This window comes from Artibeus jamaicensis, unplaced genomic scaffold (genome assembly GCF_021234435.1).
Source record: "Artibeus jamaicensis isolate MK-2021 breed Jamaican fruit bat unplaced genomic scaffold, CSHL_Jam_final contig_464, whole genome shotgun sequence".
NCBI classification, from domain to species: Eukaryota; Metazoa; Chordata; class Mammalia; order Chiroptera; family Phyllostomidae; genus Artibeus; species Artibeus jamaicensis.
In genome coordinates, this window is record NW_026521842.1 from 2,234,626 (window position 1) to 2,258,454 (window position 23,829).

Genomic DNA, 23,829 nt, shown 5'->3' on the forward strand with positions numbered 1-23,829 from the left:
TGGCATGAGTACACTGTCTCCTTTCCATCCTTCTAGTCACCAAGGACCACACTCTCCCTCCCTTACCCCAGCTCCAACATAACAGCCCTTGATGGCAAGCTGTACCTGTGACTGCAGACGTAGTCCTGCCAAACCTTCTTCCTTGCCACCCGGTCCCTGAACTGGTTGGTTGTGAAGAGACAACCAACATTCTTCCTTCTCTTCACAAATGAGCGGAGTTGGGGGACCCAGAGAGAACACATATGGCGGGACCTCCAAATTCATATTTCTAGTTGCAAATTAGATGTGGGTATGATTATCGGCCCAAGACCACCCTCAAAGATACTTGCTGTGGTGCAGGGCCAGGCAGTCTATGGTCACCCCCTGCCTCCCAGGAGCCTGCAGCCACCTTGGGGGTGGGGGTGAGGGCAGGGGCAGGGGCAGGGGCAGGGAAGGCTACTCTGTACAAACCTGAGTGCCTGTATGGCTCTAAACCCCTAGCCCAGCTGGGAAGGTCCTCCACACGCACCCACCTCCCTCTTCGCCCTGGCTGTTTCCGCCCCCTGGGATCCCTTTTCCTGCCTGTACCACCTGCTCCTGTTTCCCAGCCAGACCAGACTCAGACCATTCTTGGGAATCTTCAAGACACTTCCGCCTGCCTGGGATTCGGCTCTAAGCATCAGCAAGGCTCTAGGCTTGCCTCCAGCGATACCACTGGCCCCACGGGCAGGCTGGACTTTGGAACAGGCACAGGCCTGGGCCTGATGGGTTGCCACCAACCTCTCCAACCAGCAGGCCAGGCCTGTCCCACTCAAGCCATCAGAGTGGTCAGATCCCAGGACTCCCAGAAGACTGAGCCCTGGGGCCATCCCAATAGGCAATGCTGCCGGACAGGACTGCAGACATGGTTACCTGGCCCGCTCCAGGAGCTGTGGGCTTCCTCCTCCAGATTCGTCTTTGGCTCCTGTCCCTCCGTTTCCTTGGGGCCTCCAGGAGATGTGGGGTGCGGCGTTGGTGGTGGGGGCAGGGGATTAGCTTCTGCAGAGAGGAAAACACCATCAGGCCCTGCCAGGCTCTGGACACTAAGCTGCCCGACCACTTGCCCCACATTGTGGCCAGGAAGGACGCTGAGGCCCAGGTGGGCGGGCGTGTGCCTAAGGTCGTCCCCCCAGGCTTGTTCTAAGCGGGGAGGATCACACATCTCACTTTTCCCCTTGGCCTTTAAAACCTCTCATCCCCCTCATTAATTGTAGCAATAATAATTGCTATTCCAGCTGCTGTTAATAATTAGAGTGCAGGATGCCCTACCAGGCACGCCCAGGCCAGACATAAGTGTGGGCTCCACCTCCTGGGGCAGCTGGGGGCCTCTCCAGCAGGCCCTGCATCCAATTCCAGCCCAAAGGGCATATTTGCCTTCCCTGCCAGCCTGATAACCACCTTAGCCCCCAATCGATGAGCTCCCGTAAAGGCCCCCCCTTGGTGACGTCACATGCTGGCAGATTATTAATACCCAAGATAAGGGCCATGATTAACATCAAATAAATCAATCACACAGTATAAAAGTCCTATTATTTTTGGCTATAAATCAACGTGGCTGGCATTTGAGCTCCAGCCACTGAGAGGGAGCTGTGCTGGCTGCCCCCCGCCCCCCCAGAAGAGGCAGATATTGCTCCAGCTGTCTTATCTCGCCCATCGCCACGTTATCACCACGGCCTGTGCCAGGTGCAACCCCGGCTGTTTTTTCTAGCTCCGACCCCGCCCCACCCCCACGAAGCCCCAGTTCCCAGATCAGATAAGGGGCTCTGGCACCCTAGGAAAGCCACCCGGTCAAAGTCCACCAGCAATGAGCCGCTCGCCCTTTGGCAGATCAAGGCCCCCGCAAGGCCTCCCCATTGGTGCACAGCACCTAATAGTAATGGCGATGGTGACCAGGGGCCCCTTACACATGCCCCCAGACCCCTTGGCCACCCTGAGGGGCTCATGTCCAGTTACAGATTTGGAAACTGAGGCTCAGGAAGGGCAGGAGTATGGGCTGGGGACCAGCTTATGGAGGGAGGCTGATGTTCCACTAAGCAATATGAGATAATGATGATGATGGCAGAGATAATAATGAACCAGAGCAGGCACCAGAGGCCAGGTGCGTGATCCCTTCACCTGGTCTGGTGGTCCCTGGTGAGCTGAGGGTGATGGGAACCCTGGCCCCTGGGTTCAACTCCTGTTGGCCCAGCCTCCTCTCACTGCATAGCCCTGGTGATACCAATGGGCCTGCTGCTGGGAAAGGGATTCAGAGGCTAGCAGGTCTCAGAGGACAAGGCCTTTTGGGCTCCCAGGCCTGTAGTTGTTCTGGGGGAGACCCTGATGCTCTGAGACCGGGAAATGCTAGGGGTGGGGCATCCACAGTGAGAAGGAACCTCCCTGCCAGGAACTAAGGTCTGTTCGGAGTATCTGCCTGTCCCCCTTCCCCTCCCTCAATCTCCTGCTGTCTACTTTCTATCCCGCCTCAGGGCCCTTGTCGGCCTAGTCTACCCTTCCCTGTGCACTCGCAGCATGGGGGGCTGCACGCGCCCTTGGGTCTCTGTCCAGTGTTGCCTCCCCACCCCACATCTCTCCTTCCCTCCATGCCCACCCACTTACCACCCTCCCAAATGGCCCAGTTTGTGGCTGTCTGCCCCATCAGACCACGGCCTGGAGTAACTTAGCCGGGGTGTGCATCGTGGCATAGAATGAAAATGGGAGTAGAGCTGCCAGCCACGGCTGTGATGGGAAATCCGGGGAGGCAGGGGGGAGGGAGCCAGGGCTCAGCCCCGTCCTCCCACCACAAGCTTTCCGTCTTCGGTTTCTTCATCTAGAAAATGGGTGGGGGTGCTGACCTCACCCAGTGCCTCTGCCTCGGTGAGGTCCTTCCTACCAGGGATCTCGCAGGGTGTCTGGGGTATGGCTAGCCCAGCAGGCCGCCCGAGCCTTGAGGCCCCACTGGGGACCTGTTCTGAGCAGGCCTCCTGCTGTCGGGTCCGTCCGCCCCTGAGTGGAGGGCTGCGTCTCCTTCCCATACTTGTTCACGGCTGGAGAAATGCATCCTACCTCCACTGGGGAGACTGCCACCGCGAGGGCCCAAGAAGAGACGCTGGTGCCTGGGGCGCGGTGGGGAGCAGATGGAGAGACAGGGGATCAGCGTGACTCTAGACCTGGGGGTCAGACCCCTGCTCAGGTGCTCAGGCTGTGTGACCCTAAGCATCTAGCAAACGGGGTGACAGAACCTAACAGAAGAAACTGCTCTGTGCTAAGCACCACGTGTGTTGGAGTAGATTCCATAGCTAGGTGAGGGCTTGCTGCCCAATTTTATAGAGGGTCAACCGAGGCTGGGAGGAGATACAGTTTTCCCAAGGTCACTCAGGGGCCCATATGATTCGCTATCCAGCCCTGCACTAGACCTCCCCCAACTGTACCAGAGGCTGGACTTCTAAGACCGCCCCTGCTGGAGGTGTGCATGCCTCCTCTCCCCAGCGGGCCCAGCCCCATAGCCCTGTGATCAGGCCCCTACTGGGAGTCACTCAGGTTTCTCCTGGCCCCGCTGGGCACAGCTGGCCCCCAGATACACCAAGCTCGATGCTACTTCGCAAGTGTGAAACCCAGAGGGACTGGCTCCCATGGAGTCACAGGCAGGAACGTGAAAAGGCGTGGGGTGGCTCCAGGTGCTAGATCCCAGCCTGGTAGACCCACTGCCCAACGCACCTGGGATAGAAGGGCTCGGCGGGTTGGGCTCTGCCTTGGCCTCGGGCTCGGGTGCTGCTGCCTCCAGCTCTGGGAGGCTGATGCCTGTGGCTTGGGCCTCTTCTCCAGCCTCCATGTCTCCAAGGGAACCTGCAGACACAGCCAAAGGGGAATCATGAGGTGCTGCCTCCTCATGGTGTACCCTGGCCAACCAATGGGGTCAGAGGCCACGAGGGACCAGCCATCAGTGCGCAGGTTCCCTCTGGGTCCCCCAAGACTTGATGTGAAAACCTCAACCCATATTAACCTGGCCCCTGCAACAATTCCAACACCTGGGGGGTCACTGGCCTTCCAGCCCCATCACCTGCCCTACAGCCTATGCTGGCCCAATGAACCGCTCTTGCCAGGACAATGGACCCAGGCTCTGCCCTCTGCTCAGCTCTAAACAATGGGGGCAGCAATGGGACTCTCATGGGTCAGGGAGACCCTGGAGGTTACGTGACCGCTGTGGCCTGCCATGTCCCACAGGTACGCACTTCAGGGGCTCGCGGGGCCCCAGGGTACATCTGCGTGCCCCGCGGGCAACGTTGGCTGGGCCTTCCACAGCTGTTTCCTCTGCCCGGGACCCTCCTCCAGGAAGCAGCCCACACTCAGGTTCCAAAGTTTGAGAGCTTCGTGAGTGTGGGCTGCAGCAGCTAGCACACGAGGCGCTCAGAGAACCTGATTGAAAGGGTAAATAGCTGATGGGATTCAGGTGGGCACGCAGGTATCTGCAGTCCACTTCTGGGAGCGAGAGTGCTACAGGCCTGGGGTCCCCTAATTCTAATACCCCCAGAGGCTATTACAGGGGGAGCCCCAGGCACCCACTTTACAAGTGAGAAGGCAGGTGAGAATCCAGGTGATCTGACCCAGACCAGCCTGGGAGGGCATCACAGCCGGACTCCACGGGGCCCCTGAGGGCAGGCCCGGGTTGCAGCGTTTGCTTGTTCTGAGGTCAGACAGGTGGTGCCAGTGGGCAGAGAGGACACTGGTAAGCAGGTGCCCCTCCTTAGTCTGCTCCCCAAACCACCTAAGCCCCTTCTGTGTCTCAGCCTGGGCCCCAAGGAAGGTTTTGGGGCGTACCGCCTCCTGTCCCAGTCATGGGTTCTTTTTATTTTTAAGTTTTTTTTGAGAGGAAAGTGCAGAGATTCCCCACATGCCCCTTTCCCTGACATGTGCACAGCCTCCTCATTCACAGGAATGGCACTTTTTTGTTGTTTTAAATCAAGGATGAACAGCAGGGTCCCGAATAACATCATTCACTTATAACGTTGATGAGATGCCGTGGCAACCTAACTCTGGCTTAGTGTCACTTTGCCGAGGGAAACTTGGTTCCATCACGCTTAGAGTCACAGAACATGTAGGTGACATTAAGTGAGGATTTACTGTACCTCCTCAGGTTCTCTCTCTCCCTCCCTTTCCCACCCACTGTCAGGGAGATGACACTCATCGCCCAGGTGTGGCGTGGGGGCGGGTCCTGACTCACGAACCCCAGCTGTGGAGCTGGAGAGGGGGCTTCTGGGCCCAGGGAACTGAGCCTGAAGCACCCTGGCCCTTTTGCTTCTGAGGACAATGAGCAAGAAGAAAAGTCTAGAAGGCATGGCAACATCTGTGAATCTCCATGTCAGAGGGGCCTGAAGGAGCACAGTGGGGTTCGGCAGGAACAGAGGCGCTGGCAGGGAGGCCTGAGCAGGTAGGAAGGGAACAGCTACTTCCCAAGGGCCACTGAGCTCCCAGTCCCTAGAGGCAAGCAAGCAGCCGCAGTGGGAGACTCGTTTGGGATTCACACCTCAGTGGCCACTGGCTCCTGACCTTCTGTATGCCACGACCCCTCTGGGAATCTGACAAATCCAGTACTTTCTCCCCAGAGAAACACAGAGAGGGACTTTAAAACGTGTCCAATTTCAGGGGGCTTCTCACTGTATCGCTTAGTGTCCTCCCTCCCGATGCCCTTACCCTCCAGCTTTGCCAGGGTTTTCCAGGGGTGAAAGGGGTTGGGTGGCTAGCTGGTGGAGGCAGATGGGTGCTGCTGATGCTTCAGTAACTGCCCAGCAAGTAACAACTGAGCCACCTGCCAGCATCCAGCACAGGGGAGGGTCAGAGAGACCCACGAGGCTACGATAGAATGTGGTGCCCAGTTCCCAGGCTTCCTTTCAAAATCTAGCAATTTATATGGAGCAGAGAGGTACAAAGCTGGTTCTCTCTTTGCATTTCAGTGCACCTCTCAGACCACAGGTGGGTGATGGCCCACCACCCAATGAAAACTGGGTTGTCTTTGGTGGGGCAGACGCCTTTCCTGACTTCTGCGGACGTCCGAGGGCAGACACTGTTCTAGAAAGTGGAGGTGCCGGGACCACTGGACTCCGTGGGGACTTCCAGACCAGCAGGGAGATAGTCAGACGATAGACAGGTCCCGAACCGGAACAGGAGAAAATTATAAATGCGTGGTGAGCGAGGGAGGCGAGTGAGAACAACGAAAGGCAGAGACGCTTCCAGCAGACCTCAGAGGGGACGATGTTGGCACGAGGCCGATGGCCGAGAAGAGGGCAGAGGAAGTGGTTTGTGCAAAGGCCCGGAATCCGTACAGGCCTCTATACGGTAGAAGGAGGAGGGGGTAACTGAGGGGAGAGTAGGGCCGACCTAGAGGCAGGGGTGGGTGGGGAGTTGGGAGGCAGGCGGGTCTTAACCCTGGAAGCCAACAGAGGGTCCATGCAGGACGGCAGGGTCATTTCCCAGCATCGGCCCCCTGGAATTAGCTCCTGCCTCCCCAGTCTCCTCAGGACACCTCAGAACTGTAATTACTCGGACCACACAGAACAAGCCCTAGGCTAAGCCTCCATGCTCTCATCCAAGTGCCCACACAGGCGGGCTCTGTGTTGGGCTGGGCACATCCCAGACCGGTCGGACTCGTGCCCCTGGGACAGGTGGGAGGCCTGACCTGCCGTAACCTCCCTGAGCACTCACCTGGGCAGGAAAGCACTGGATGCAGTGGGGGCCAGTCTCTGATCCCTCTCCCGTGGTGTGGGCCCTGAGCGGGCACTGCCCACCACTGTGGCCAGCACACAGTCCTGAAGTCAGGCCCCTTGCTGGCCCTTTTCCAGAAGCTGTGGTGCCTTCCTTGGCTCATTCAAAGCTAGAGGGATTGCCCAGGAGCTGCGGCCCCTCCTGCTGAATGGGCCATTGGATTTCAGGGCCTCAGTTGCCTACTCTAGAGAATGGGTATGAAGCTGCCTCCTTTCAGGGAATGCAGGGACCAGAGCACTGGGGTGGGGCTGACACTCCCCTCCCCAGGACCCCAGGGACAATAGCCCCCACTCTTGGTGCCTCATCCAGGTGGGCCTCAGCCACCCAGGGAGGCCCTGAGCCCCTGTTGGGTCCATTTACAGGAGAACAAAGGCACCCGCTCTGAACAAAGGCGTGACAATGAGCGTGAAAAAAGAGGCTGCCGGCTGAGGCAATTTATTCTAATGCCACTAATTCAGTTCCAGCACAATTAAAACAGCTCTGATAATACAGGAGACAACTGCCAACCAGCAAATCGCTACAAGCCCACAAGCAGGATGCAGTGTGGCAAATTCCACCCCACAGCCGCCTTGGTGCGAAGAGAGTGTGCCACTTGGCCCCTGCTTAAGACCCAGTGACCACCTTGGTTCCACCTGGGGCTCAGGGAGGGAGGCTTCTCAGCTGGCCATGGTGATGGCTGTGATGCTGTGTTTCCTGGGTGCCCTGTGCTAGGAAAGAACCCGGCTGGCCCCTGTGGGACCCTCTCTGCCCACAGACCCCAACCCATTGAGCCAGGCCAACCCACAGCCTGGCCGGAGGTGTCCTTGCTGTGTGACCTCAGACAAGTCACTCTACCTTTCTGTGCTCAGTAACCACACGGCTCTCACCTTATAGAATGAAATGAGGCAACACCTGTATGCAAGCTTAGCTTAGGGATGGCACACAGTATGTGTGCCCCAGACATCGACTGTCACCACTGTTAGCTACTACCACCCACCAGCGGCAGGGCCTGGGAAATGGTGCGGGGATGCGCTTATGGTTAAGTACTACCCTGTGCTCATTTTATAAATGTCCTTTGTGCCCCCCATCCCCCTGTGGCCAGGGCTGTAGGGGCGATGGGGAAGGTGTATGTAGGGAGGGGCTTACAATACCACTGCAACAGGAGGAGTGGTGGCAGAGGACTGGGAGGGTGATGGGGATGGAATGGTCGGGGGGGGGGGCAGGGCCCTGATGATGGTCACGACGGGCCAGTGCGCCTCCCAAGATGGAAGCGCGAGTCATGCCAACTTTGCACATGAGTAAACTGAGGCCCAGCAAAGTGAACTGACCTGTTCATGGGCCTCAGTGAGAAAGCAGTGGTGGGGGGTAGGTGGGGAAGGAGCCTCCTCCAATTAGCCATGCTTCCAGACGGGGCTCAGGCCATGGCCCTTCTGTGCACCAGGTGTGGCCCCGTGCCTCTCCTCAGCCTGCACATGAGCTGCAGGGAGGGCGAGGCTGGCCCCATACCTGGTAGAGTCAAGAGGCTGACGCCCAAAGCTGAGCATCTGTCTGTGGGGAGCTTGTGGGGGATGACGGAGGTCACCACTGGTCAGGGCAGTACTGGGCACGGCCCCTGCTGCCCAGAGCCCCTCCGTTATCATGGTGAGCAGACGCCATGCACGACAATCTGTCTCCTGCTCATTAAGCTGGATGCCGGAATGGAAATGAAAACATAATAGCTATTTGATTGGGGGTGAGATATTTTGCATATTGGCTCGGTGCTGATAGTGGAATTTCATCAACTCCCTTTTTTCATGCTTTAAAACTGAATTATGGAGACAGACTCTGTGCAGCGGGATGATCCCAACTCCCTCCAATTCCCGAAGGAGGAGCGATTAATGCCCCCACCCTCCCGGCTTTGATGGCAAGGTAGCTGGGGGTTCCTTTTGCATAACTGCCTTGAAGAAAGCAAGAGCTGGTAGCTGAGGGGACAAAATCCCCCTGGACATCAGACCTCAGGTGGGCCTTCCAGGTGGGAGCAGATGGAGGTGGCTTGAAGCACTGGACAGAGCTCCCCCATCCCTGAAGCCTGTACCTGTGTCAAAGGTGGGTGACTCGGACCACCCTCTGCCAGGCCATTGGGAATGTGAAAGAACCAGAGTGAAGTCCTGGTGAGCCCTGACCTGGACTAGAGCTTGACCACAGGTACGGTCTTTCCCTTACACGTGCCCATTGCATGGGTCATTCACGCCTCTCTGGGGAGATCCTCTACAGCCCCAACTTACGAGAAAGGACACAGGTCCAGGCACCAGCCCAGGTCTCCTTCCTGTGTCAGAGTGGGATTTTGAATACAGGCCCACTGGCCTGGGGGCCAGGTGGACACTGGTGGGCTATGTGCCCTGCTCCTCACCCATCAGTGTCCTGGCCTGTCCAAGGAGGTGCAGGGCTGGGAGAGGGGCACCAGGGAGTCCCTGGGGTACAGGCGGAGCCACGCTCTGACGGCTCATTTTCAAGCACTGGTCTTTCATTCACCCACTCACCCATGCACTAGCTCCGTTCTTCTCTCCCTTATTCATTCACTCATCAAAGCTTTCCTGAGCCCAATGAGTGCCAGACCCCCTGACACAGGAGACCCTGAAGCCACTAAGATGCAACCCCATGAAAGAAACATGAAAAATGCAGTGTGGCCACTGGCACGAAGGAGAGGGTGCCAGTCAGGGCGGCCTTCTTGGACGAGGCAACAAATGACTGGAGACCTGGAAGCGGACAAAAGGAGGATGCCTGCAAACAGGGCCAGGAAAAGCATCGCAGGCAGAAGGAACAGGAGGACGTGGAGGCCGGTGACCGTGTGCAGGCCCTGCCTCCCTGAGTCTGGTTTCCTCACTTGAAGGCCTGGGAGAGGCAGCCTTCTATCATGGGCTATGGTCGGGGTTCAGGCAAGGCCGTGCCTGAGGGTGCTGGGCACAGACTTATGGTTATTATTACAAGTGTTGTTATTTCAACTCTCCTCGGAAGTGCCCTCTGGCCCTCGAGGGATGAGAGGGCTAGGGGTGCTGAGGTGCTGGGGCCTGAGGAGGGTAGTGCAGGTAGGAGAGGAAGACCTCCCCCCAGGACTGGCAGAAGGCCTAGCCTCCTGTCTTACTGGCCCTGGACAGCTGGGGGAGGGAGTGGGCTCAGTGCTGCCAGAAGTGAGACCCTGGCCTCTGGGTGGCACAGTGGCCAGATAAGGCCCTGATAACAGAAAGAAAATAGCAACAGATTCAGACTTTCCCACCGCTGGGCAGAGGGCAGCTCAGGCCATGGCGGGGACACAGAGGCGGTGGCCACAGCCCTGTTCTCCCTGAGGGAGCTGTGCTGTGGGAGCTCAGGGTGACAGGGACCTGGTCGTTCTGGGGCCTAGCAGACAGTTGGGTCTGAAGCTTGACCTCTAGGCAGGAGGCAGCATGACCTCTGGCGAAGCTCCCCCTCCCCTGGGTCCTGTAGAGCACGACTGGATGCTCTTAAGCCCCTCGTCAGATACGAGGTGTTGGATCCAGCTTGTGTGTGACAGAAACGGAACCCAAGATACAGAGTGCGGGGGCAGCTGCTGGCCCAGCGCCTGCCTGTTAGCTGCACCCTGCACCCTGCAGCCTTTACTCACTGCCCAAGCCCCTCATGACTAAGTACCTTGTGCGCGATGCACAATTCTGACAAGTGGCGAGCTGCTTTCCCGGCCCAGTGGTTGGAGAGAAATAGGTTAGAAGAGGGAAGTGCTAGATAGGGCCAGGGCAGGGTCAGGGGCGTGCTCAGTAGGGCTTCTGATAGGAAAGGGGCCCTCGCGAGTAGGAATAGAGGGCAGGTTCTGGGAAGTTACAAAGCCTGGGAAAAGCATCCACTTAACCAGAACTTCTTCAACAGCTTCTCTAACATGAACAAAGGCAGGTTTCCAGACCGCTGCCTCCTAGGAGCTCACAGCAGCAGAGCAGTGGGGGCTTCCTGGAGGGGTACAGGCCGCCACAGGAGGCAGGTGGAGCTCTGGTGGGGGCCTCCTGGACACACAGGCAGGCCCCGGCACTGACTGCTCCTCCCGGCAGGTCCTCTCATGCCCATGTCCCTCCAGGATGTTGAGGGCCAGCACAGATGTCACAGGGAGCCTGGCAATCTCAGTAAGCCCATCTCCTGTCCTCTGCCCCCCTAAAAGTAGCCTGAAGCTGACTGCTCTCTGCATCACTGCCAGCACAGGGGCTTGGCCATTGGCAGGAGCTGCTCTTGGGCCCTAGCTCTTCCCTGCCCCACCTTCACCCCCAGGATTAACCAAACCTCTTCCACTGCCCTGGCCCTCCAGCCACAGGGCCTCCTCAGCCCATGCTGTCCTTCTGCCAAGGCACTCTCTCACCCTGTCTGTGCCAGGTTAAGGCCTTCTCACCCCTCGGCAAACTCTTCCTCCCACAGTCTGGGTGTCCATGGAGCTTCACATTTATTTGCAGGTCATTTGTGCAATTCTCCGGGGAGTGCGGAGTGGGGGCAGCTGGCCAGCTGATGCTCCTTCCGGTCTCCAGTGCCCAGAGGGAGGAAGAAGGGTGACCCACCTGCGGCCAGTTTCAAGGAAGGCACCGCCCCAGTGCCTAATGGGTGTGCCCAGGGTTTAAGGACTACATCGATGGCCGTGAGGAAGAGCATCCCAGTGGGGTACAGAGGGGTCTCTGGAGCCTAAAGAGGTGTGACCTAGGAAGGGCCCACAGGCACCTGAGTGACCTGCCAGTGGCTGTTATCAACCCAGGATCAGTCCTGATGACGGCTGGGGTGACCACAAAGAGGATGTTGGCAAGATAATCTTGGCTTATTTGAGTGGGCAGCCTGCTCCTCCAAGGGCAGAGTGAGCGTCTGGACCTCTCGGTTCTGGGGACCTGAGACCAGACGCTCTCCTGCACTGATCCTGTGCCCGCCCTACCCAACTGCACAAGTGGGCCGGGGGCAGAGGAGACATGCAGACGGAGCAGCTTGACTCTGCTTCTCCACCAAGGTCAGCCAGATGCTGACTGAATGCCTCCTGCAAAGGGGAACTCGCTACTCTTCCAGAGGTGCAGACATCTGAGTCCTAGACCTTTGCACCTCTCAGGTCTTGGTGTCCCCATCCCAGCTGCTGTGTATAAGTGCCGGGCTGTGAGCCACCCAGCTTAGCAAGCCTCCTAGCCGAGCCCAGAGGTGCTGGTGAGTGCGACTGTCCCAACTTAGCCAGGCTGGAGGAGGGTGGCTGGCTGCCATCACAACACACCCCGGGCCATCCCAGGGCAAAGAGATGCCCTCAGCATCAAGCACAAACTTGCAGTGCCCAGGGCACCAGGCAGGAGACCTGAGCTCTCTGGAAACACAGAACCATGCTCCAACAGACAAGGGCCGCTGGGGCTGACTCCAGCTTCCAACAAATTAAAAAGATCCTAGGGAGATATAATTCGCATACAATAAAAATTCATCCTTTTAAGGCGTGTTTATTGAAAGATTCGAGGGACAGTCATATGTGCCCAAATAAAACCCAGGGCCCTGTGACTCAGTCTCATGCAAAGGGACTAGCATCTTTCCTTGTCAACTCTCCCACGCTCCCAGCCAGCCAGCGCCTCTCACTTGGGGCCCTACACCCAGCCACGAGCCAGGTCCCTGTGCCTCCGCCCTCCATTCCTGCACTTGAATGATCTTTGTCCCAACTTCCCTCTTCCTTCCCCCAGGTCCCTTCTCCTTACACCCACTTTCTGACTCCCTGCAGGTCTGGCAGCCAGGCTGGCGACTGCCGGGCCTCACTGCAAGGGTGTGGAGGGAGGCCGGGATGCTGGGGATGAGACGAACCTTCCCCTCAGCAGATGGTGGGCGGGACACAGTAAAGGCCAGTAACCAGGCCAGTAATCATGTGGATATCTTGCCCCTGTGTCTCCATTATGCCCGGGGGCTGCTGTAACCAAGAATAGCCCCAGCCCAGGAAATGAGACCCACTTTCTACCTTTGAGCTTCTAGGGCAGGAGGACCCTGTCCGAGGCCTTTGGCCCTCTCACCCTGCGGCCAGCCCCTCCTCCTAAGGCCTCACCCTCCCTGGTCACCCAATGCTCAGCTTCCCATCTCCTTCCTCCAGGGGCTGTCACACAGATTCTAAGGTCACACTCTGTGGTGGGTGGTTGTCCACACTTAATCTGCCACTGCACTCAGGCCTAGTAGTGATGTGCACTGGAACCCTCCATGCCCGGACCCACCCTCCTCTGCTCAGCACCCCGTGGCTCCCTTACCGTGGCCCACAGCCTATGCCAGTGCCCTGCTCTGGAACAGCACCTGGCACATAGTAGGTGCTTAATGCATACTGGTGACTGTGTGACAGATGTGGGGAGGGAAACAGGCTGCTAACAGACGACCTGGCTCCGAGCTGGGTGTGGCGGGGGGCCTGCTGGGCCCCCACAGGACAGGGGAACGGAGGGAAGGGCCTCGGGGAGTTTCATTCAGCCCCAGGGGGGAGCCTTGGGGCCTGAGCCCGTGTGTGGATGGATGATCAGGGGCTGAGTCCCGAATGAGGGATGTGCCACCTCCCCTACTTGTGGAAGCCAGGCCTTCCTGCCTGGGGTATCTGAGGCCTGGGTGGGTATGGGGGCTCCAGACTGGGAGGGAGATTGGGGGAGATAGGGCACTAACACCCAGTGGGGGGGTCCTGCATCCATATCCCATCCCTCAGCCACCACCACTTCCTCCTGTGGTCAGTCCCTTAACCGACAGGCGGAACTCAGGGGGGCTTAACTGCCCCAGCACCGAGGGCCACGCCCAGAGGGGGGCCTAGGGTGGGCCTGGTCACTCCCACGGAGCAGGAAGAACCATGCGTAGTGCGGGGGCATGTCCAGCCTGCCCTGCTAGGCCCGAGTGAGCACCGGCAACGCTAATGATGGCGGTGGCAGCAGTAGGTGTCGAAGCAGCCTCTGCAGCAGACCCAATCCTAAGGATTTAATCACGTAGCACTTTTGATCCTCAACTCCTCTACTTAGTGTTACCCCCACTTTACAGATAGGGAAACTGAGGCAAAAGGAGGTTAAAGGAACTGGCCTAAGGCCCCAGAGCTAGAAGAGCGGGCCGGCGGCCGCACGCTCCCCTTTCCTGTCCCGGCGTTTCCTGCACTGTCCCGCCCGTCGTTTCTATGTATAGGGGTGACGGCAGGAGACCCAGGTCTGCGGACTCCCGGGCCTGTGGCTTTGTCACCTGGCCTCCGTGTCCCTTCCTGGCCCTGTGCCACAGATGAACCAAGGCCCGGAGAAGCCCTCCCTACCTCTCAAGTCCTTTCCCCAGTCCGTCCATGATCGTCCAGACACCGCCGTCTTTCCGCCACTCCTCCCCACAGCCACCAGAGGTCTGTTCCCTGAGGCCAGGTCCCAGGCTCCACCAGCCACTTGCCGTGTGGCCTGGGCCAGCATGCCCCTCTGTGCTCTGTGGGGCTGTCCACCTGCCTCCCAGGGCTATGCAGTGACAGGACCCCCCAGAGGAGCTGTGGCCCCTCTGGCCCAAATCCCTGGGACGCAAGTGCATAGCCCTCAACAGTTTATGAAGCTCTGCCAGGACCTTCCTCAACACCAGCATGTAAGGAAGCTGGTTCCTCTGTACAGATGGGAAACTGAGGCAGAGAGCACTATACCAGTCCTCGTCTTGGGCCTTGGGCTATCTACCGCCCACAGCTATTTAGGGCAAGGCAGAACCGAAGCTGGGCCAGGGTCTGGAGCATACGGCTCTGAGCCTGGGGAGTCCGCCCAGGCCCTGGTTTGCACATCTGGCAAATGGGCACTGCCACACTAGCCTCATAGTGCCGCTATAAGGAGTAGACGGGAAGGGGCTTTGCAGGAGGTGAAGACTCCCCAGATGCGGGCTATTCCTAAGAGTACTGTAACCCCTTCTACCAGGTTCCTGAGCACCTGCCACCTGCCAGTTCAACCTGAGCAAACAGGTCTGGACGGGGGGTGTGTGTGCATGTGGGTGATATGTGGACATTAGGGTATGGGTAGACACGCATCTCCGATACTAGGAAGAGCTAAGATGGTACAGGATGAAGAACAGCAGGTGGGGGTGGAGGTGGCTAGTGAGGGGTTCTCAGAGGAGGAGGCGATATCTCAGCTCTGACTGTGAATAGGGAAGCCCGCTCCAGGTGGAGGGAGTTGTCTGTGCAAAGCCCTGGAGGCGAGAGAGTTGGTGGGTTCTGGCTCTGCAGCTGAGGATGGTGCAGTGGAGAGGCAAAGGGGCCGGAGCTCCAGGTGGCTGGCCAGGGTTTAGTCTCAGCACCTGGAGGCTACGCAAAGACTGTGGGCACTAGACGGAAGGGAGGCCAGCTGCTGTGGATGGCCACCACCTCCGGGCAGCCTCTTACTGGGGGCCATGTGCTTGGCCTCAATCAGGATCCTCCCCTGCCCCCAGCCTGCCCCCTTTCTCTGACCAGGGCCAGTGGGCAGGTCCCCCACCCCTGTCCCTAGGGGCAGGGTCCAGGCAGGGCAAGGCAGAGAGAGGGGAGGCAGAGGAGGTGGGAAGAAAATGCGGGGCCTGAGAAAGCCCAGCCTGGCTGATAGGGGAGAGATTGGTTTCAGCCAGAGCTGTGGGCCTGCCAAGTCCACATCCTATCGTGCGGCCTGTACTTACTCAACATTCATCTCCGCTCAGCTCGGAAACTTTATCAACGCTGGAGGTTGGCGCCATCTCTGGGCCCGGCCACTCCCCACCCTCCGATGGGCCAGATAGCTGCTGATAGATTACACGAGATTGTTTCACTCCGAGGACCGATTACTAATACTCCCGGGGGAGGAGGTGCAGACCACATGGCCTGGGCCAGGTGGAGAGGGGCCAGGCCACTCATGGGCCACGGAGAACACACTTGGGGCCATGTGGCAAAGACCCTGGCATGTGACTGATGGGAAGGTGGAGGGGAGAGGCTACGGCATGGGGTGATAGTGGCGGTCAAGGCCAGGGTGCACAGCAGAGGTGGCCAAGGCCACGGCATAGAGTGGAGAGCGGCAGGCAGCCTGGGGAGGAGACAGGGAAACAGTGCCCGAGAAAGAGGAGGGCCATTGGCTCCAAAGAGATTCTCTCTCCAGATGAGCCGATAAGGCTGATAGATGGGAGTGGGGCTGCGGCTAATGGAGCCGTCACCGGGTAGCCCCCAAGTCAGATGGATGGAGGCAGACTGCTCCCTGGAAGAGGCCCGGAGACCACACAGGGAACTGGTAGGTAGTGAGCCCTCCTCAGCCCCAGATTTCTCCGCTCTTACTTTGGAAGCACCAGGCACTGCCACACCGGGTCCGCACTACAGACACCCTGAGACGGGCCTGGCCTCAGCCACTTTACCAGGGAGCTGTGGCCCCGGGAGGAGCAGGAACTTGGCCCCAGGGAGGCCTGAGTTCAGGATTCCATTTGCTTCCCCTTCCAGGTCAGGGAGTCCTGCCCCTATATCCTGCAGGCTGCCCCAATGCTCTGTGTGAGGAGCACGCCCAAACCTGGAAGACCCTGGTGTCCAGACTTGCGTCCTGGGGACGGTGTGCAGGGAGGAAGGAAGAGGCTGGTCTTCTGGGCTGGTCTTTTCCCTTGGGTTTGGCCAGGTCCCAAGCAGCAAATCTACTCTGCTCCCACTGTACAGATGGGGACACTGAGGTACTTTCCCATTCCCATGAGGAACTGGTGGCACTGCAGGGCCTGAAACTCTACATCCTGACCCAGAGCGCCCCACCTCCCCATGCAGCCAAGGGTCAGTATCTAGGAAGCTGGGGTGGCGGATGCCCGGGCTCAAATCCCACAGGGCAGGGCCTCTGCCCCCTGAGCCTGTTACCGAAACTGAAAACTGGGAGTTAAAACATCAGCCTTAAATTCATAGGCAGAGAGTAGAATAGAGGCTGTGAGGGCCGGGGGAGGGGCAGACACTTCGTGTTCAATGGGGACAGAGTTTCTGTTGGGATGACAGCAACTTTCTGGAAGTAGATAGTGGCATTGTACAACCTTGTGGCTGTATTTAATGCCACTAAATGGCACATTTGAAATTGTTACAATGACAATAAATTTTATGTGTATTTTACTACAATTAAAAAAAAATCTGTCACCCAGTGCCAAGGAACACAAAGCAGGTGCTCCATTAAGTATCTGTTCCTTTCCTCAGGGATTTGGAGACACAGGTCCCTACCCCTGTGCACAGCCCTCTACAGGGACACTGCCTTGGGCCATTTGCCAGATGTGGAGACTGAGGCCAAGGTTTGCTGGGGCCTGGTTCTGCAACCACGGATGGGGTGAGAATGTTGGGGAGTCGTGGCAAGTCCAGGAGGCAGGCCAGACCAGCTGACTGGTCCCATGAACGGCCCTGGGCGAAGTTCTGCTGCTGTTTTGCCCCTCTAGGCTCTCAACGAAGGGTCTGAGGTTTCCCGCAGTCCAGCTGCAAGCCCTGAAGCCCAGGAATGCCCAGTGAGACTGGATGGAGCCCTAGGCCTGTGAGAAGCATGTCCATACAGCTCCTACGGAGTTCCTCACAACCTTGGAGGGTCCCGTCTGAGGCTCAGTGGTTTCAGTTGACTGGCCCCAGGGGACCCAGCAAGTGGAGGTCTGGGATTCGGGTCCACAACCAGCAACCTTGACCCCTACAGGATGAATGAGGGCCATGGTGATGATGGTCACAGTGGGGCATGGACATTACAGATTTGAGCCAAACCCACTGGCTTGTCAAACACTGGCTTGTATCTGAGTTCCCAGAGGTCATTGGGCCAGGACAGAGTAAGTGGAGAGGACAAGTCTGGGACGCGAGAAGGCAGAGAGCTACATGCACAGGCCCCCTGCCCCTGCTCACACCCTGGGCCCGAGAGCCATGTGTTGTCCTGGAGGCGAGGCGGCATGCGGAGGCAGTACTGGCGCTTGGACTGGGCCTGGACTGTGCTGGTCAGCACACAGCAGGGGCTGGCACTTCTCCCACCACGATCACCTCACTCCTTGCTCAGAGCTGTGCCCCTGTGCTTCCTTCTGCCTGGAATGTTCTTCCCCACACATGCCGCCATACCAACGTCTGTGCTTCAGTGTGGCCACCTCGCCTTCCCCAACCGCCAGTCCCCCCAGCTACAGGGAACCCCTCTACTGCTGGGGATTATTTTCTTCTCTATCTCCCACCAGCCTGGGGCTCCAGGAGAGCAGTGACTGAGGCCCTGCCTCTGAAGGTCACCAGGACCCCTGGTCACAGCCCCTGCTGTGGTCCAGCCGTCCCTTCCCCACAGAAGGTGCTCAGTACAAGTTAGAAGTCAGCCTGTATGTGACAGTTTCCAGGCAGCCAGCCCCTGAAGGAATGAGTCCCCATCATGCCTTGGGGATGGGGACCTCACTGTCCACTGGGTAGGACCCCAGCTCCCACAATTTAGGGCTCTGCCCACATGTTCCCTTGCAGGCACTAACTTTTCCTTCCAGTTTCCTTTTCTCCTTGGGTTTGCTTTGGTCTCCTGGGAGGGGCCAGGGTGGGGATAAATGCAGACACCAATTGAAGTATAATTTATTGAGCATCTACTGTATGCCCTGCACTGTCCTGGGGGAGAAAGAGCTACTGGTAGAACGGGGCCTCCTCTCAAGAAGAGTTCCAGGCAGGTGTTAGGAGACCCCTCCAAGGTGAAGCTGCCCCCCCAGAAAAACTGCCCTTTCACTCTTGTGTACCGAGTCCCTCTGACCCTCACCCCCAGGCCCCGAAAGGCACCATCACCCCGTCTTATGGGGTGGGGGACGAAGGCCCAGAGAGGTGAGGGGCTCAGCCGAGGACACGCAGGGGCAGTGTGATCCTGGCTCGATGGCCCCCTCCCCATTTCCTCCCCTTAGATCTCAGCCCCAACTCTCTCCTCACCCTGCTGCTATTTTCCATTTACGCATTTTTGAAAACCGCCCACGCCTGTGGCTGCTTTTTGGTCATGGAGCCCTGATGATGCCGTGGGAGCTGCACCAGCCTGTGGCCGGGCCTGCCTGGGTCCCTGTCTTGCTGACAAGATGTCCTGTGAGGCTGCAGAGTGACTGAGAACACAATGAGAACCCCCGAAGTTGCCGATCGCTTCCTACAGACACGGTCTCCTCTCATGTACATTTCCAAAAATGGGAAATGCAGAAATATGCCTCCAGTTTCCAGAATACGCCCCAGTCACAGGAAGAGTAGGGAACACCCAGAGAACCTCCTTCTCGTTACGTGGATGGGGTAACAGAGGCCCAGGGAGCAGCAGGGCTGGCTGCAGGTACAGAAACTAGCCGGGAGGCAGAGGCCAGACCTTCCTATTCACGGAGGGGAAGCAGGTCTGGCAGGCAGGTTGGAACTGTCATTCACGAAGCTGGTGCTACAGAGCCTGGCAGGGCAAAGTCCTGATAAACATCATAGCTAGGGAGGGCAGAGAGTGGGGAGGCAGCACGCAGAGGGTCTGGAGGTACCCAGACACAGGGAGCAGGAGCGGAGGCTGGCCAGCCTTGAGTGGTCCCTGCCCTGCTTTTGAACTTGGTGTTCCCATCTGCAGTGCTGCAGAGTTGTCAGCACTGACTCAGGGACGCACAAATCCTGGCCCCTGAATTCATGCTGTGGGGGCCTGGGCTCTGAGGGTCAGCAGGAGGTCACGCAAAGGCCAGCCTGCCCATCCCCCTGCTTCTAGGCCTCCAGAGCTGAGAAAGGGGGGATTTCCACCAGCAGGGCTGGCTCTGGGCTGGGACATTGGAGGAGGCCCAGCCCTGGTGTGATGGCCGATTCCTGGGTCACACGTGCTCATTTGCATGCCATTTCCATTGACTGGCTGCACACAGGTTAGGACCTTGGTTCAGGGGCATCTGAGGGGAAGTTGTGGGGTAGGTGGGATTGGGAGACTAGGGGCGGGTGCCGGGCTCTGGGGGGCCTGGGTTGGGGCATCAGGCAAGGGGTGCTCTAGCAGTGCCAGACTTTTGGGGACTGTGCTAGTGGGGCCTTGAGCTCTGGGAATACCAGACTCTGCGGTGCCAGGTTGAGGGGCCTGGACTCTGAGGGGCTGGGCTCTGGGGGGAGACCAGGTTCTGAGGAGCAGGTTTTGGGGGTGCTGGGCCCTGGATGACTGGCCTGTCCCAGCCCCAAGTCTGGGACGCAAAGGGGAGCTTGCTGCATGGGGAAGACTGGTTACAGTGCAGGCTCTTCTTTCTCCTCCAAGGTCTCCCTAACCCCTCAAACTCCACCAACCCTCCACCCCCCAGACAAGGAATTCAGAGGGGGAAAGATACTGACCCCGGCTCACACAGCCAGGAGGCAGCAGCACAACTAGAACCTTGCCCCACGTCCTGGCCTGGCCCAGCCCATCCCAAGGCTAGGTCCTTCCCTCCAGGGAGGCCTTGGAGAGGGTAACTGCTTAATTTTAGCTGCTTTGTCTCAGGGAGGTCTACTTTTGGCTTCCTTTGCACAATGATGATGATGATGGTGGTTTTAAGAGAACCTGAATGACCCCCAACTCCTGCTTCCTTCCACCTTAGATCTAGTGGCACCACTTTCTTGGGTTCCGCGAGTGGCAGAGTGGTGGGCTCCCTGGTGCATGTGTGCGCGCACCAGTGCTTTTGTTCCCTGCATTTTGGTGGGCAAGATAAGGGGGACGCCGGAGCCGCTCGGAGCGGCAGGCAGATAGATCGCGGCGATAGGACTCTTCTGCCACACCGGCCTATCGCCCTCTTTGTCACAGTTCCCTTTTCTTTCTTTCCTTTTCTTCCTTTCTTGTTGGGGAGGGGTAGGGTAGACTAAACTCCCACCCTGGACCCCAAGTGGAGGAACCAAGGGGCGAGGTCTCTCTCTCAGGCTCCCTCCAGCTGTGTCCAGCAGGCATATCCGGCACCTTGGCCCAGAGCCCCCAGCTGGAAGGGGCGGGGGTCCTTGGATGGCTGTCACCATGGGGACAACGGCAGCAGGCACATCTGCCCTTAACAGAGTGAATACCCTGGGCCTCTCTCATTGGCTCACGAAAGGACCCTGAGAGAGGATGACTCCTCATTTCACGGAGGAGGGCAGAGAGGCTCGGAGAGGGGACAGGACATGGGCGGGGCTGGGATCTGAACCTGGGCCTTGAAGTTGGGGGTCTGGAGCTGAGTGCTGAGCTCCTCTATTGAGAAGCTGTATGAGGCCACAGGTACCCAGGCACAGGGAGCCGTCGGGGCGGAGTGCCAGAGCCAGCCTCTGACTCCCAGCCCAAGGCCTGCAAGGCAGGTCTTAGTATTTTCTGCCCCATTTTACAGATGTTGGAACTGAGGCTCAGCACAGGGCAGTGCCTGTGAGTCACAGAGAGGAGACACACTGGATCCCACACTCCCTCTGTATTCCCTCTGGCTCTGGTGAAAATGGAGAGTTCTCCAAGAAATGGACTCCCAGAACTATAAGACAAATGTTCTAGAACCACCGGCATCACTGCGGGATAGAACAGGGCCCTGGACCTCTGCAAATGAGCTGTTTGCCAAAAACAGCCCAGGGAGAATGCTGGTAGGTCATGGGGCATGTACAGCTGACAGCCCCAGCAACCCCTGGTCCGTGAACTCCAGGTTTCATGTTCTACACTGTCAACCTACTTTTGCCACATGTCCCCTAGAGCACCTGAATCCCTGATGCTTTCCCCATTTCTCTCCCATCTCATTCCTCATTCCTCAAAGGCCGAGGAGGCTGCATAATGGCAATTATGTCATTTTCAGGTGACTTAAGGTCAAGTGACATAAGTAAGTCACTTGCCCAGGCCACCAGCCCAGGGGGCAGAAATCAAACCTCAGTCACCCCACCCTACACTTGTCCCCTTCCCCTGCATATGTATTTGTTTTGTGGGAAATAGCTGACTTCCCTTAGAATATTGAAAGGAATCAAAATCCAGAGACAGAAAGAAGCCAACTTTTTCATCAAAGGAGCCAATGCAGAGGCAGCTATCGTCTACTGATCTTGGACAGGGCTGTGCGACCCAGAGCCTCAGTTGCTCCCTCCTATGCTGTGTGACCTTGGGTGAGTTACTCAACCTCCCTGAGCCTGAATCCTTCGAGGAGAAATGATGTCAGAGGTGTCCTTCCCGGGGCTGCTGGGAGTACTCTACAGGATAACACAGGTCAGCCCTGTGCTGGACCTGGCTGGGGAGCTCAGTGGATTGAGTGCCAGCCTGTGAACCCAAAGGATGCCGGTTTTATTCCCAGGCAGGGCACATGCCTGGGTTGTGGGCCAGGTCCCCCGTTGGGGGCATACGAGAGGCAACAGATAGCTCTCGAATATTGATGTTTCTCTCCCTCTCTTTCTCCCCACTTCCCCTCTCTCTATAAATAAACAAATAAATAAAATCTTTAAAAAAATCCCACATATGTCAAGTTCAGGCCTGGGCTTGGCATACAGCAAGCACTGAGTATCTAACATTGGCCACCATTAGAATTATTATAATTGGGAAGTCCCAGAGCCACCCAGAAATGTCGCTGACTGCCCACTCAGGCCTCTTGCCTCTGAGCTCACAGAGGATCTCATTTCTCAAGCGTCACTTAAAAAAAAAATCAATGCAGAAAGGGGGGAAATGGCCGGCTGCCCTGTGCCCCCCGGAAGCTTCTACAGACCCTCTGGAAGGCTCTTTGCACCAAGGGAGACAGGCTTTGCCTGGCCACTGCTCCAGCTGGCAGGTCGAGGCCAACAGGGCCTCAGTTTCCCTCCCAAACAGCTGGAGCTGCGAGTCCCTCTGCAGGCACCAACCCCACCACAGCTGCCTCACCTGTCCCTCACCGGGAGGATTAGCCACACGCCAGCCCTAATCGTTGCTAATCGCACCATCAGCTCCGGATCTCGGATCAGCTGAAGGAGGCGGCTTTATCCAGACAGATGTGGAGATGGCACCTCAGCCCCATTTGGGTGATGCTGTCACTCGTGGCAGCCGAGCTGGCCTCGGCCTCAGAAGGCAGAGGGCTGGGGACGAGGCAGGGAGACGACTGGGCACCTTCCCCTTCCCCAACTGACAAATGGGGCCCTCAACTTTTACGAAGCACCTGCTATCTAACCAGGTGCTGTTCTAGGTGTCCAGGAGACAGCAGAGACCTGAAGAGGCAAAAATTCCTGCCCTTGGGAGCACTGCATCCTCTCTACAAGCCTGCACCCATTTGACAGATGAGGAAACTGAGGCCCAAAGCTGTTTCCCTGGGAGTTCCAGCCCAGGCAGCTGGGTTGGCTCCAACGTGATTCCTTTTCTGAGGGAGGTCCGCTCTGCCGCCCCAGCCCAGGCTCTGGATGCTGTCTCTGTACCCAAACCTGCACGGCCTGCCTGGGGGCCAGGAAAGGCCAGGGAGACAGCCAAGGGCTCCCCTCCAGGGCCCCCATCCTCCCCACCCTCCTCCCTACCTTCTTTTTCAAAAACATAATTTATCTGTGTATTATCAAGAAATCCAGACACTTTAATCAGTGAGCTATGAAGTCAGAATTTCCATTCTTATCTGCGGGAGGAGTGGAAATGGAGGAGATAGGCGCAGGAGCGGGTCGCTGGTGGGGAATGTTAATGGGTGGAGAGGCTGGGCTATTGGCCACGGAGAGGCCGAATCTCCCCCATTATCAAGGCAGTATCTCGCCAACCATCTCAGCGCAGTAATGGGGCCAGTTCAACTTTCCGAGTTATCACAGGAGCTGAAACCTGCGCCTGCCAGAGGCCCGGACTGGGAGACAGTTCGGGGCAGATTGGGCTTCGGCCGGCAAAGCCGGGAGGGAGAGAGAGACTGCTGGCCTGGCTGGGGCCCCCAAGGGCCTGAGTGCCTGCCGACCCTTGAGGCCACCATAGGAGCATAGTGGTGCGCCCTCTGTTCTCTGGTAAAATGCCTGGTTTTGGTGGAGCCAAGTGTGGGTATATTGAATAAGAGGCAAAACCAAGGCAGGAGGCCACCTCAGGGTCCCAGTGAGGCTGGGTGGTCCTGGGCCTTCCTGAGCTGTGCCAGGCCCATGAAGAGAAAAGACGACCAGTAGTGTGGGGGCACAGCAAGTGGGGCTGGGGTGTCAACAGCCCGCCCTCCTACCTTGAGATCTTCAAGGACTCATGTCCCTTGTCTGGGGCCTTTTCTAACATTAAGTTGCAGCAGCAAGAAATATCAGTAGGATGGGTTCTGCCTTGCAGATCCTGACCTATGGTTCTGCTAAAACTTTACGGTCCCTGGGTAGCC

General features: G+C 57.9%; 1 protein-coding gene across 7 annotated transcripts in view; it reads right to left on the reverse strand.

The window, feature by feature from the left end:
• Nucleotides 1-23,829, reverse strand: part of ZFPM1 (zinc finger protein, FOG family member 1) — a 74,863-nt gene that overhangs the window by 40,630 nt on the left and 10,404 nt on the right. For 4 of the 7 annotated variants that reach the window (XM_053666594.1, XM_037142353.2, XM_037142355.2 and 1 more), the window contains 2 exons: nucleotides 3,712-3,840; nucleotides 892-1,017 (listed from right to left, as the gene is read on the reverse strand). In XM_053666594.1, coding sequence (XP_053522569.1) covers nucleotides 892-1,017; nucleotides 3,712-3,826 — 241 coding nt within the window. In that variant the 5' untranslated portion in view covers nucleotides 3,827-3,840. Of the gene's footprint in view, nucleotides 1-891; nucleotides 1,018-3,711; nucleotides 3,841-6,693; nucleotides 16,763-23,829 lie in introns of those variants that run through there. The other 3 variants (XM_037142354.2, XM_037142349.2, XM_037142351.2) reach the window with 3 other exon arrangements.